The sequence below is a fragment of the Globicephala melas genome, chromosome 14 (genome assembly GCF_963455315.2).
Source record: "Globicephala melas chromosome 14, mGloMel1.2, whole genome shotgun sequence".
NCBI lineage: Eukaryota > Metazoa > Chordata > Mammalia > Artiodactyla > Delphinidae > Globicephala > Globicephala melas.
In genome coordinates, this window is record NC_083327.1 from 39,561,925 (window position 1) to 39,575,251 (window position 13,327).

The 13,327-nt window shown below is 35.0% G+C and overlaps 1 protein-coding gene across 4 annotated transcripts in view; it reads right to left on the reverse strand.

Moving 5' to 3' along the window:
- AK9 (adenylate kinase 9) overlaps positions 1-13,327 on the reverse strand; it is a 121,303-nt gene that overhangs the window by 68,510 nt on the left and 39,466 nt on the right. For 3 of the 4 annotated variants that reach the window (XR_009558739.1, XM_060283563.1, XM_060283561.2), the window contains exons 14-15: positions 4,675-4,758; positions 3,057-3,205 (exon numbers count right to left, since the gene is read on the reverse strand). Coding sequence is in view for 3 of the 4 variants with exons in the window: in XM_060283563.1 (XP_060139546.1) it covers positions 3,057-3,205; positions 4,675-4,758 (233 nt within the window). In the remaining variant the exon portion in view is untranslated. Of the gene's footprint in view, positions 1-3,056; positions 3,206-4,674; positions 4,773-13,327 lie in introns of those variants that run through there. The other variant, XM_060283562.1, reaches the window with a different exon arrangement.

A 13,327-nucleotide genomic window follows, 5' to 3' on the forward strand; every position in this document is an offset into this window, starting at 1 on the left:
AACAGAGAACAGATTGGTGATTGCCAGAGACAGGGCTGGAGGTGGGGAAATGGGTGAAGGTGGTCAAAAGGTACAAACATCCAGTTATAAGATAAATAAATCCTAATCATGTAATGTACAGCATGGTGACTATAGTTAATAATATTGTAATGTATATTTGAAAGTTGCTAAGAGAGTAGATCTTAAAAGTTCTCACCACACACACACACACACACACACACACAAATGTAACTATGTGAGGTGACCATGTTAACTAAACTTATTGTAGTAATCATTTTGCAATATATACAAATATCAAATCATTATGTTGTACATTTTAAACGAATACAATCTTATATGTCAATTATATATCAATAAAACTGGAAACAATATAAATGGCTAAAAAATTTTACTAAGTTTCAAAGATATGAAAATTAAAACAACATCAACATATAATTTATAGTTTCCCTATCTCATTCAATTTTTTTGAAAAAAATTTAATGGCTTCATAGTATTTAGTCAAATGAATAAACCCTAATTTGTTTAATCATCCTCTTCATGTTAAACATTTATATAACTTATAATTTTATTATAACATTGTGATGATATGATGGACATCTGCATATATAAATCTTTGTCTAAGTATATATTTCTTTAGGTTAGATTCCTATAAAAAGTGTTTTTAGGTCAAAACGAATAAAGGAATGAACATTTTAAAGGCTTTTTATATACATTGTCATGTTGCTTCCAAAATGTCTATAACAATTTTCACTCCTATGTGACTATACCATTACAGCCTCATTAGTATGGATTGTTATAAGTTTTAAAAAAATCTTTGCCAATTTGACAGGTAAGAAATTGTCTTTTTTCATATTTTTATTGACACTTGAACATTAAAATTTTTCAGTTAACCATTTGTATTTCTTCTTTGATGAAATAATCTGTTTACGTCTTTGCCTGTTTTTTACATTGGTATTAGATTTTCCTTGATTTGTAAGAAATCTTTATAATGAGGAATTAATGTGTCATATTTATTATAAATACTTTCCCCAGTTTGATGTTTGCTTTAAAATTTTGATTTTCATGGTATATTTTTTAAGGAAAGGGAATCATTGTTAAGTAGCATCTTCATTGAGATTTTGCTCTAAGAGTTCCTCCATGGCATTTGTGCCTAGAGTACTTGACCATTCTAAGATCATTTCAATATCACTACACTTCCTTCTGGGTAAAAACATGCCATTTTTACATTTAACAATTAATACGGAATTAATTTTGATATAAGCTGAGAATCTAAATTGTTTTTATCCTACCAGTTAATTTTATCAACACTATTAAATAATTCTTCCTTTCCTTTTGGGTTGTGATGTAAACCTTAGTATACACTCAGTTTTTATCTATACTGAGGTCTGTTTCTGTGCCTGCTCTGTGGTTCTGTTAGTTCTTGTGTGATTATCAGACTTATAAAGCAGTGTAACATCACATTTTACTAGTTGGTAGAGCAAGTCTCTCTCTGTTATACTTTGCCAGACTGTCCTTACCAATTCTCAACTATTGGTTCTCCCAAATAAATTTTAGAGACATTTGTCAGTTTTCAAAATACATTGACATTTTTATTATAATTGCATCAAATCTATAAACTAATTTAAGAAAGATACCTTAATAAGATTTTGTCTTTACATGTAAGAAATTAGTAATGACCTAGTTTTTAAAAATAGGTTTCCTACTCAGAGATCATGAAAATTGATGACAGGTAGAACAGTGTCCTGCATTGGTCTCTGTTCTCTTGAAAAAGACAATCTGATATGAGCTTTGATGTTAAAATCCCACGTGATTTAAACTCCCCCACAATCCCAGACTCACAGTTTACCATCTATTGACACTACTCATATTACTACATCAGAAGTGTTTTAGTAGTACTCCCTGTAGATTTGTATCCTCCAGAATAAACACTGGAAAGAATGGAGCAAATTATCAGTGAAGGGCAAGGATGGGATGTTCACAGTGCTAAAGACATCCCTGACTTGGATATCTCCTCCTTTGGGATGCTCTGTCTCACCTCCCAGGATGAGATAATAGCCTTGACCTTCCTGATATTCCTATACCTTGTACATATCTAGTTACCACTTAGCACATGAGAGTTAATTATTGGATTCTATGTCAGCCTTTCCTACCTGACTGATAGCTCCTTAACGGAAAGAGCTACGTTTAATTCATCTTTGTGTCCCCAGGCTCTAGCACAGTAGGTACTCAGAATGTTTCTGAAGAAATAAATTGATGACAGAACAACCTGAAGAGATATAGAAGTTGAAAGATCTCTTTGGGAAGCTCAGAGGGGGATAACAATTTGCCTTGGGTAGAGCCTGGGGCTCAAGGATTTCACCCAATGTGTTACAGAGTGGTTCTATACTCTCAGAGAACATTTTTTTTCTTCTCATGATTTTAAACTACATCATTTTCAAATTACAGAGAAATACATAAGTTCATTGAACGACCAAAACTGATTTGTTCTCTTTAACTTTGCTCTGAACGCTTACCCAAGCACTCTGTACAAAACAGATCCATATGGTCTTTATAAGCCTTCTGATTTGATATGGGTAGGACATAGTACCTGAGGCTTTATTTTCCCCTTAGATTGGAAAATCCGTGGTGTGTCCATCCATCTCCCCCATGAACATGTTCAAGGTGGCTGGATGAAATTAGTTAGCTAGGGAGCAAAATTTGTCTTGGTTTACAAATAACCGGCTCATAGATGAAAAAGTAACTTTGGTACTTGCTTCATATAAACTATCTTTTAACCAACTGGACTGAATTAAAGACAATAAAAGTTAATGAAGAATAAATGTCAAAGCTATGAAATTATATTGCACATTTGTTGATAATTATTGAAAATTTATAAGCAACTGTTCACTGGGGTACATTACACATAACAATGTTGACTGTAAAATGCACATGAATTTGAAGGCTACAGATTTCAACACTGTCATACAGGATTCTAAAATAATTGTACATATACTAGGTTAACATTTTCTCAGTTACTGTGAAATCAATGATAAAAATAAAGAGCCTGGATTTCTTACCTCTTGGAGAACTTCGTCTAAGATTTCAGCAATTTTTTCATGTGGCTGTTCAAAGTTCATGTCCTTTGCCATTTCAACCGTCTCCTTTATTATGGAAAGAACTTCTGGATGATCTGCAGTTACCTCCTCTATCACATATTCTATTACATCTAAAGTAAAATAAATCAATAAATTAATGCCATTAATAATTTTAGTAAACAATGCTATTTGCAATAGAACATGATTGTAAATACCTAACCCAAGGAAGTACTCTTTGTGTTCCTGCAGCACATGCCCGAAAAAGGGAGAAATAGACTGGATGGGAAATAAGTCAGGAATCACAAAATAACAGAGCAGTGGCTTAAAGCCAGTGCATCAGAATGAAAGTGAATGAGGCATGAAAAAAGTCATGTCAGGCAGGAGTCAAAACTCAGGAAGCCACGGAGAAGACGTAGGAAACAAAGGCTTCCAGGGGTCAGGCTAAAACTTGGGCATCTAGGGAATGAGTCAGAAAACAAAATAAATACTTCCAATTATAAGCATGAGACTAAATGGGACAATAAGAGGACGGGAGGTAGGCAAGTTGGAGGGGATGGAAGAAAGGGTGGCATAGGCTGGTTTTTGAAGTGTTAGCCTTGATTCTTGTCTCATTGTGTGCTGAATGTTTCCTTACACGACTGAGCTGGCTCACAGGCTGCACCATGATGTAAACATTCATCCACTCCTCTAATGGGACATGAGATTGGCAGCTCCACCTGACTCCTCTACCTCTGCCTTTCCAATAGTGCCTCCTGAGCTGCCCCAAGGCTCTATCCATCAGGGTCTCATGCGAGAGCCCAATTGATCCTTGCCCAGAAAAACCCCAAAGGACCTTTGAAGAGCAGCTGCCTGCTGCCATCCCTGTCGTAAAGTGAGAAGTCTGTTCTCAGGGATAGAGAGAGCCAGCAGTTTCTGGAGAGCCAGAGTGGAAGAGGCAGGAACCCAAGATCTTCCGATAGCCAGGGAAAGAGGACATGAGGAGGCAGAAATAGCCAGGCAAAGGTACTAAATGTGACAGAAGATGCTAGTGGTCTATCCAATATCTGGTCTCCTTTTCCTTAGTAACAGAACCCTGATTTTGTTAGGGTCAGCCATGTGCCTAGCTAAAAACACTACATCTCCTAACTTCCCTTATAGTTTGGATGGCTGGTAGATAAGATGCAAGAAAAATTTGGGAAGGGGAGGCGGTGAGTCTTCTTGTTTTCTATTTAAAGAGGAACAACTCAGCTGGATGGAATGCCAATTTTTTGTCCCTTGTCTTTTCCCTTTTCCTGCACACTGATATGATGGCTGGCACGCTAGCAGCCATCTTGTGAATTATTACAGTAGCCACATGCCAGGAATGGCAGAAAAAATAGATCTCCTATCTTCTCAATATTCTTGTTCACAAAAACAATATATCACATGTTATTTTTTCTGTGTTCCTGCATGTCTAACTGTTCATATTATAGTAGCCTTTAAGATAAAGTAAGTGGATATTAATAATACTTTTTTTTAAAAAAAACCACACACATGTTACTCCTTCAAAATTCTAAAGGAACTATTTGTGATTTTTAGATCCACAGTCTAAGAGAACCAAATTACCCAAATGTTAATTTACCTTTTTTTGAATCCAACATTAGATCTTGACTAGAGTCTTGTTGACTTCTTTGAAGTGTAGACATTTTACTTGTTTCTTTTTCATCTGTGAATAAAACTCTGTTAACACGTAAAGAACAGTATTTAAAGTGTAGGTGAATCCCAAAGAAGATTGTGATATGGGTCCAGGGACCCAGGACTCATGTTCCCAATTTCTTAAAAAATTAAAATAACAACCATAATAATCAAATAGGTAAACATATCTATCAGCAGTAGAAAATAAAGATAATGACTTAACTTATGACAAAACCAAGAGTAATTTCAGTTTCATATAATGCCAGTGGATGTAAATTGAAAAAAAAAATCAAATTTTCCCTTCCTTAGGTAACTAACAGACTCTTGGCTCCAAGAGGTAAAGGCTGTGCTTATCTCAGACACAGGGGGGAGAAAGGGTGCCTTTTACCAGGGTACACTGGCAGTGTTGGCATCCCTCCAGCAGTGGATAGAGGCACTGATGACTGCTTCTACCTTGGACAGCTTCCCCCAAAGAGGGAACAGATAATACAAGGGAGGGGCTCCCTTTGTGTATGTACTGGTGCTGGGAATTCCGCAGCAGCAGAGATGGGGTTCCCAGATGCCACTTGGCCAAAATTTTAATTTCTGGATCTTCTGTTAAGTGTGTGTGTGCGCATGCATGCTGGGGGAGGAGGAGTGTCATATATAAGTTTCTGACAGTGCCCAGTTCAATTCCTACTCAGCTTGAAATAAACACAAGGCAAAGACACATCTATCTGAATCAGGAGGAGAAACCAAATAGAAAAGATCAGCCCTACATTATATAACACAATAAATTATATATGCAATTAAAAATTAAATACAAAAAGGTCAGACCAATAAAAAAAAGAATATAAGTATATATATTAAATCTCTGGTTGAGAGGAAGACTTTTTAAGCCTGAAAGTAAATGGAAGAAATCAACAAAGGGGAAGTAATGATTTGACTATGAAAATGTGAAAAATTCCTCTACTTCAAAAACAGCAAGCTGATTTAAAAGACAAACCATCCAATTTGGAAAAAAAATATGAAAAATAAGTGAGTAATATAGAAAATGTATATAGGAACCATATAACTGATACAATTTAGAAAAATGGGCAAAAGACAAAAATGGTCACCTCAGAAAAGAAGAAATATAAATGGCTAACACAGTATTAAAATACTAAACTTCAGAAATAGTCAAATAAAAACTAAAATAATATTTAAAAAGAGAAAATACCGAGGAAACTATAACATGTAGTTTGTATATTCCTGACGGGAACATAATTTGGAACAACTTTATGCAAAGCAATTTGACTGTCTGTAGCTTCATACTCATCAAACTAGTGACTCCACTTATGTCAACATGCAGACAAAACTTCATGCAGAAAATTCATTGGAAAAAAATTTACTGGAGCATTATTTGTATTAGTAGCAAAAAAATAATTTAAGTTTTCGATGTAATGAACTAGTTAAAACTATTACCTATAAATAGGGAAATTGTGCAGTAATTTTAAAGGAGGGTTAAAATATTTTCTAATGAAATTATATAATTAAATGTAACATTATAAATAAAAAATAAAGATAGTTTATATTGTATGCTCTTGATTATATAAATGGAAAAGTTTTATAAGGGTAAATAGCACTAAATGATAACATTTCATAGCTACAACTTTGGGTTTATGATGCTCTGATTCCAACCCATTAAAGGAAGCAGAGAGCTTTTAAGAAAATTTATTATTGTATGATAATAATTGTGTCACGTCTGGAAACATACAAAAAAATCTGGGGGGCGTTCTAACTGTATTAGGCTTGCTGGGTTCTATTTTCTTCTTCATTCTGGTAAATCTATTTCTGTTCTACAGCTGCTCAGTTTAAATCTGTAAGAGAGAAGCTAACTCTTTTTCTCTTAAAGTTTCCAATTTGAGGGAGGGGGTGGGTAATTTTAAGCTTCAATATAAACATGATAAAATATGGAATAAATGGGAATAAGATCCACAAGCATGGCATTAGCAGCACATTTTGTGACCGTCTTTATCATCTGACTTCATTTTGGCTTCTTCACTGTCCTCTAAAGAGCTTTCTCTTTGGGATTCAAGAGTGAACACTGCAGTGAAAGAATAATGTGCTTTATCAGCTAATCTGTTTATATTAGAAAAGATTTGGCTAATAATATTAGCAACATTGTCTTTATCATCTTCATCAAATGACAGATGCAACTCTTCTGAGCTTTTATATGCATCAGTTGGGAACTCATTTTCCTTCCTTTCAAATTCTCTTTGAGGGTCTTTTGAAGTTGACTGGGCTGAAAGATAGTAATTGGCTGTGTTAGCAAAAGGTAGCTGGGGGTAGGTAGACAGCCTTGGGCGTGTGAGTTCTGACTCAGTCAGTGTGGCTTTGGTGAATCATTTGGTCTCCTTGTCTAAGCTTCTACTGGGCAAAATGAGGATAATTAAACTGAAAACATCACTGCAACATTAACTGAGATAATGGGTGTAAACAATGAACTTAGAAAAGGCTTGGCACACAGGAAGCCTGCTCCATATTAGCTGCCATCCTCTGTATTATTATATAATTTTCTGTCTTAAAAAACCTCAGTATTCTCCACTGACAAAATTTCTTAAAAATATATTGGAGTGTGTGATGAATTGGGAGATTGGGATTGACATATATACACTAATATGTATAAAATGGATAACTAATAAGAACCTGCTATATAAAAAAATAAAATAAAATTCAAAAATTCCAAAAATATATATATATATAGGAGTAAAACCCCTAGCAAACAAATTCCAATTTTTTAAATGTTAAAAAGGGTTACCTTATTGTCAGATTTGGAATAATTAGTGAATTTGAAAAGAGATTTAGGTTTGTAGCATATAAGAGATATCATCTATTTCTATAGTCCAGTGAGAAAAGGCAATTTGTGGAAAGATGTAAAATCTGTGATATCATGCCACAATTTGATGTGAAAGGAATCACTACAGACTCCGAGAAACATTACTGAACACTGTTCATCCTCCAGAAGCCCTGCTTCCTCTCTCCATCCACGTTTCAGTTAAATGTTCCCTCTTCAAAGATGTCTTCCCTGGTTATCTTAACACTCCAGTGCCCCTACCCCAATCACCACCTGCCCGATTACTGTGTTATATATTTTTTCTATCTGTTTACTTTTTCCCCCTCTACCCCCCATTAAAATGTAACCACCTCAAGGACAGGAGCTTCAAGTGTCTTGTTCACCTCTGTTGCTCAGGGTCTAGAATCATGTCTAATACAAGAAGGTACTCAAGTGTTTTTGAATGAATTAAAGAATTCATTTTTGAATGAATTAACAAATGCATTTTATCCAGGCTCAAACAGATTGAGTAACAAGCCACCTTAGTAGTCTGGGTCAATACTTCTCAGGCTTTAGTTTGTGAGTTGTCCAAGAGTATTTATCTTTAATTTTGGTCTTAATTTTGAAGATAATATGATAAATACATAAATACATTCTTTTTAACATCTTTATTGGAGTACAATTACTTTACAACGTTGTGTTAGTTGCTGCTCTATAAAAAAGTGAATCAGCTATACGTATACATATATCCCCATATCCCCTCCATCTTGTGTCTCCCTCTCACACTCCCTATCCCACCCCTCTAGGTGGACACAAAGCACCAAGCTGATCTCCCTGTGCCATGCAGCTGCTTCCCATTGGCTATCTATTTTACATTTGGTAGTGTATATATGTCCATGCCACTCTCTCACTTCGTCCCAGCTTACCCTTCCCCCTCCCCGTGTCCTCAAGTCCATTCTCTGCATCTGCGTCTTCATTCCTGTCCTGCCCCTAGCTTCATCAGAACCTTTTTTTAAGATTCCATATATATGTGTTAGCATACGGTATTTGTTTTTCTCTGACTTACTTCACTCTGTATGACAGACTCTAGGTCCATTCACCTCACTACAAATAACTCAATTTCATTTCTTTTTATGGCTGAGTAATATTCCATTGTATATATGTGCCACATCTTCTTTACCCATTCATCTGTCAATGGACACTTAGGGTGCTTCCATGTCCTGGCTATTGTAAATAGCGTTGCAATGAACATTTTGGAATATGACTCTTTTTAAATTATGGTTTTCTCAGGGTATATGCCCAGTAGTGGGATTCCTGGGTCATATGGCAGTTCTATTTGTAGTTTTTTAAGGAACCTCCATACTATTCTCCATAGTGGCTGTATCAATTTACATTCCTGCCAACAGTGCAAGAGGGTTCCCTTTCTCCACACCCTCTCCAGCATTTATTGTTTGTAGATTTTTTGATGATGGCCATTCTGACTGGTGTGGTGATACCTCATTGTGGTTTTGATTTGCATTTCTCTAATGATTAGTGATGTTGAGCATCCTTTAATGTGTTTGTTGGTAATCTGTATATCTTCTTTGGAGAAATGTCTATTTAGGTCTTCTGCCCATTTTTGGATTGGGTTGTTTGTTTTTTTGATATTGAGCTGCATGAGCTGGTTGTATATTTTGGAGATTAATCCTTTGTCAGGTGCTTCATTTGCAAATATTTTCTCCCATTCTGAGGGTGGTCTTTTCATCTTGTTTATGGTGTCCTTTGCTGTGCAAAAGCTTTGAAGTTTCATTAGGTCCCATTTGTTTATTTTTGCTTTTATTTCCATTTCTCTAGGAGGTGGGTCAAAAAGGATCTTGCTGTGATTTATGTCATAGAGTGTTCTGCCTATGTTTTCTTCTAAGAGTTTGATAGTATCTGGCCTTACATTTAGGTCTTTAATCCATTTTCAGTTTATTTTTGTGTATGGTGTTAGAAAGTGTTCTATTTTCATTCTTTTACATATAGCTGTCCAGTTTTCCCAGCACCACTTATTGAAGAAGCTGTCTTTTCTCCATTGTATGTTCTTGCCTCCTTTATCAAAGATAAGGTGACCATATGAGCATGGGTTCATCTCTAGGCTTTCTGTTCTGTTCCATTGATCTATATTTCTGTTTTAGTGCCAGTACCGTACTGTCTTGATTACTGTAGCTTTGTAGTAGAGTCTGAAGTCAGGGAGTCTGATTCCTCCAGTTCCGTTTCTCTTTCTCAAGATTGCTTTGGTTATTTGGGGTCTTTTGTGTTTCCATACAAATTGTGAAATTTTTTGTTCTAGTTTTATGAAAAATGCCATTGGTAGTTTCATAGGGATTGCATTGAATATGTAGATGGCTTTGGGTAGTAGAGTCATTTTCACAATGTTGATTCCTCCAATCCAGGAACATGGTATATCTCTCCATCTGTTTGTATCATCTTTAATTTCTTTCATCAGTGTCTTATAGTTTTCTGCATACAGGTCTTTTGTCTCTTTGGGTAGGTTTATTTCTAGGTATTTTACTCTTTTTGTTGCAATGGTAAAGGGGAGTGTTTCCTTAATTTCTCTTTCAGGATTTTCGTCATTAGTGTATAGTAATGCAAGAGATTCCTGTGCATTAATTTTGTATCCTGCTACTTTACCAGATTCATTGATTAGCTCTAGTAGTTTTCTGATAGCATTTTTAGGATTCTCTATGCATAGTACCATGTCATCTGCAAACAGTAACAGGTTTACTTCTTCCTGATTTGGATTCCTTTTATTTTTTTTATTCTCTGATTGCTGTGGCTAAAACTTCCAGAACTATGTTGAATAACAGTGGTGTGAGTGGGCACCCTTGTCTTGCTCCTGATCTTAGAGGAAATGCTTTCAGTTTTTCACCACTGAGAACGATGTTGGCTGTGGGTTTGTCATATATTGCCTTTATTATGGTGAGGTAGGTTCCCTCTATGCCTACTTTCTGGAGGGTTTTTAAAATAAATGGGTGTTGAATTTCGTCGAAAGCTTTTTCTGCAACTATTGAGATGATCATATGGTTTTTATCCTTCAATTTGTTAATATGGTGTATCACATTGATTGATTTGTGTATATTGAAGAATCCTTGCATTCCTGGGATAAATCCCACTTGATCGTGGTGTATGATCGTTTTAATGTGCTGTTGGATTCTGTTTGCTAGTATTTTGTTGAGGATTTTTGCATCTATCTTCATTAGTGATATTGGCCTGTAGTTTCTTTTTTTGTGACATCTTTGTCTGGTTTCTGTATCAGGGTGATGGTGGCCTTGTAGAATGAGTTTGGGAGTGTTCCTCCCTCTGTTATATTTTGGAAGAGTTTGAGATGGATAGGTGTTAGCTCTTCTCTAAATGTTTGATGGAATTCGCCTGTGAAGCCATCTGGTCCTGGGCTTTTGTTTGTTGGAAGATTTTTAATCACAGTCTCAATTTCAGTGCTTGTGATTGGTCTGTTCGTATTTTCTATTTCTTCCTGGTTCAGTCTCAGAACGTTGTGCTTTTCTAAGAATGTGTCCATTTCTTCCAGGTTGTCCATTTTATTGGCATATAGTAGTAATCTCTCATGATCCTTTGTATTTCTGCACTGTCAGTTGTTACTACTCCTTTTTCATTTCTAATTCTGTTGATTTGAGTCTTCTCCCTTTTTTTCTTGATGAGTCTGGCTAATAGTTAATCAACTTTGTTTAGCTTCTCAAAGAACCATAGTTTTATTGGTCTTTGCTATTGCTTCCTTCATTTCTTTTTCATTTATTTCTGATCTGATCTTTATGATTTCTTTCCTTATGCTAACTTTGGAGAGTTTTTTTGTTCTTCTTTCTCTAATTGCTTTAGGTGCAAGGTTAGGTTGTTTATTTGAGATGTTTCTTGTTTCTTAAGGTAGGATTGTATTGCTATAAACTTCCCTCTTAGAACTGCTTTTGCTGCATCCCATAGGTTTCGGGTTGTCGTGTTTTCATTGTCATTTGTTTCTAGGTATTTTCTGATTTCCTCTTTGATTTCTTCAGTGATCTCTTGGTTATTTAGTAGCATATTGTTTAACCTCCATGTGTTTGTATTTTTTACAGTTTTTTTCCTGTAATTGATATCTAGTGCTAACAGCCATAAAAGGGGAAATAGACAGTAACACAATAATAGTAGGGGACTTTAACACCCCACTTTCACCAATGAACTGATCATACAAAATGAAAATAAATAAGGACATACAAGCTTTAAATGACACATTAGACTAGATGGACTTAATTGATATTTATAGGACATTCCATCCAAAAACAACATAATATACTTTCTTCTCAAGTGCTCATGGAAGATTCTACAGGATAGATCATATCTTAGGTCACAAATCCAGCCTTGCTAAATTTAAGGAAATTGAAATCGTATAATAAATTCATTCTTTATCATCTAGATGATCATTTGGATGGTATGTTATTTCAACGCTGGTCTTTTTGATGTTGTTTTTTATAATCTCTCCGGCACCTGGTTGGCCTCTCTTACTTGTTTATAGGCTAATAATAAAGAAGAGAGGCAGATTTATTAGGCAAAAAATGTGTTTTTGCCTAGCAAAAGCTCAATACTGCCATGTAAGAAGTAATTTCCTTGATATTTAAATAGTTTCAAGCATAGAAAGTCATGGCAAGCTTCCCAGTTTATATAAAGTTAGTGAAACTCTGATAGCAAATTCTGACAAATAGAGCATGTACACACACACACACACACACACACACACACACAAACTATAAATGAATCACACTTCTGAGTATAAAAAAAATTCTAGATTAACAGCTAAAAGAAATTCAGAAAATCAGAAATACAAGAATGGCTTAGTGTTGGAAAATATATTAGTATAATTGATCAAATCAGTAGGTCAACGGATTAGAAATTTTATGATCATCTTGATAAATTCTGAGAAGGCATGTGATAATGTCCAACATCCATTCTGGATAAAAATATTTAATAACGTTATGAATAAACATTGACGAGATCCCTTTACTGAGGCCCACTATCACTTCCACCATTTAACATCATTCTAGAACTGCTAGCCTACATAATTATTCAAGAAAGGAAATAAGCATAAATATTGGGAAAAAAGGAGTTGAAACTATGCTTCTTTTCAAACGATAAGATTGGCTATCTGCAAAACTCAAGAGACTCAACTAAAAATCTATCAAAACTAGGAAGTAAGTTTAGTAAGGTGGCTTGTTACAAAGAAACATAAAAATCAAACAGCTTTCCAACATACAGGTAATAACTACTTGGAAAATGTAATAGAAAAATAATCCCATTTAATAGTAACAAAATGACAAAATTTCTAGAAATAAACTTATTAAGAAAAGTATTGACAATACATGAAGAAAGTTATAAAATGTTAAGGAAGGATAGAAGTATTAGGCCAATAAATGGAGATTTAATCTGTCTGCATGAGAAGATTTAATAGTAAAGATGTGAATCCTCATCAATTTATTGTATAATGTTAACACAATCCTCCCACTAGGATTTGCTGTAAAACTTGACAAAATTCTCCAAGCATCCCAAAGCCTAGTACAGCTCCTGGCACCCAGTATGTACTCATTTTATGGATAAATGAAAGAATACCCAGGAATAATTTTAAAACAGAATGTTTTGAGGAGGAACTTGCATTACTGGATTTAAAATGCATCATAAGATTTTAATAATATTTTGCATTAAAGGTTGTAATATAAAGATCAAATCACAGAAAGTTCAGAAGTTTACACACACACAAACTTAAGATAAAGTTGCCCTTTCAAACATCCAGTAGAATTATGGATAA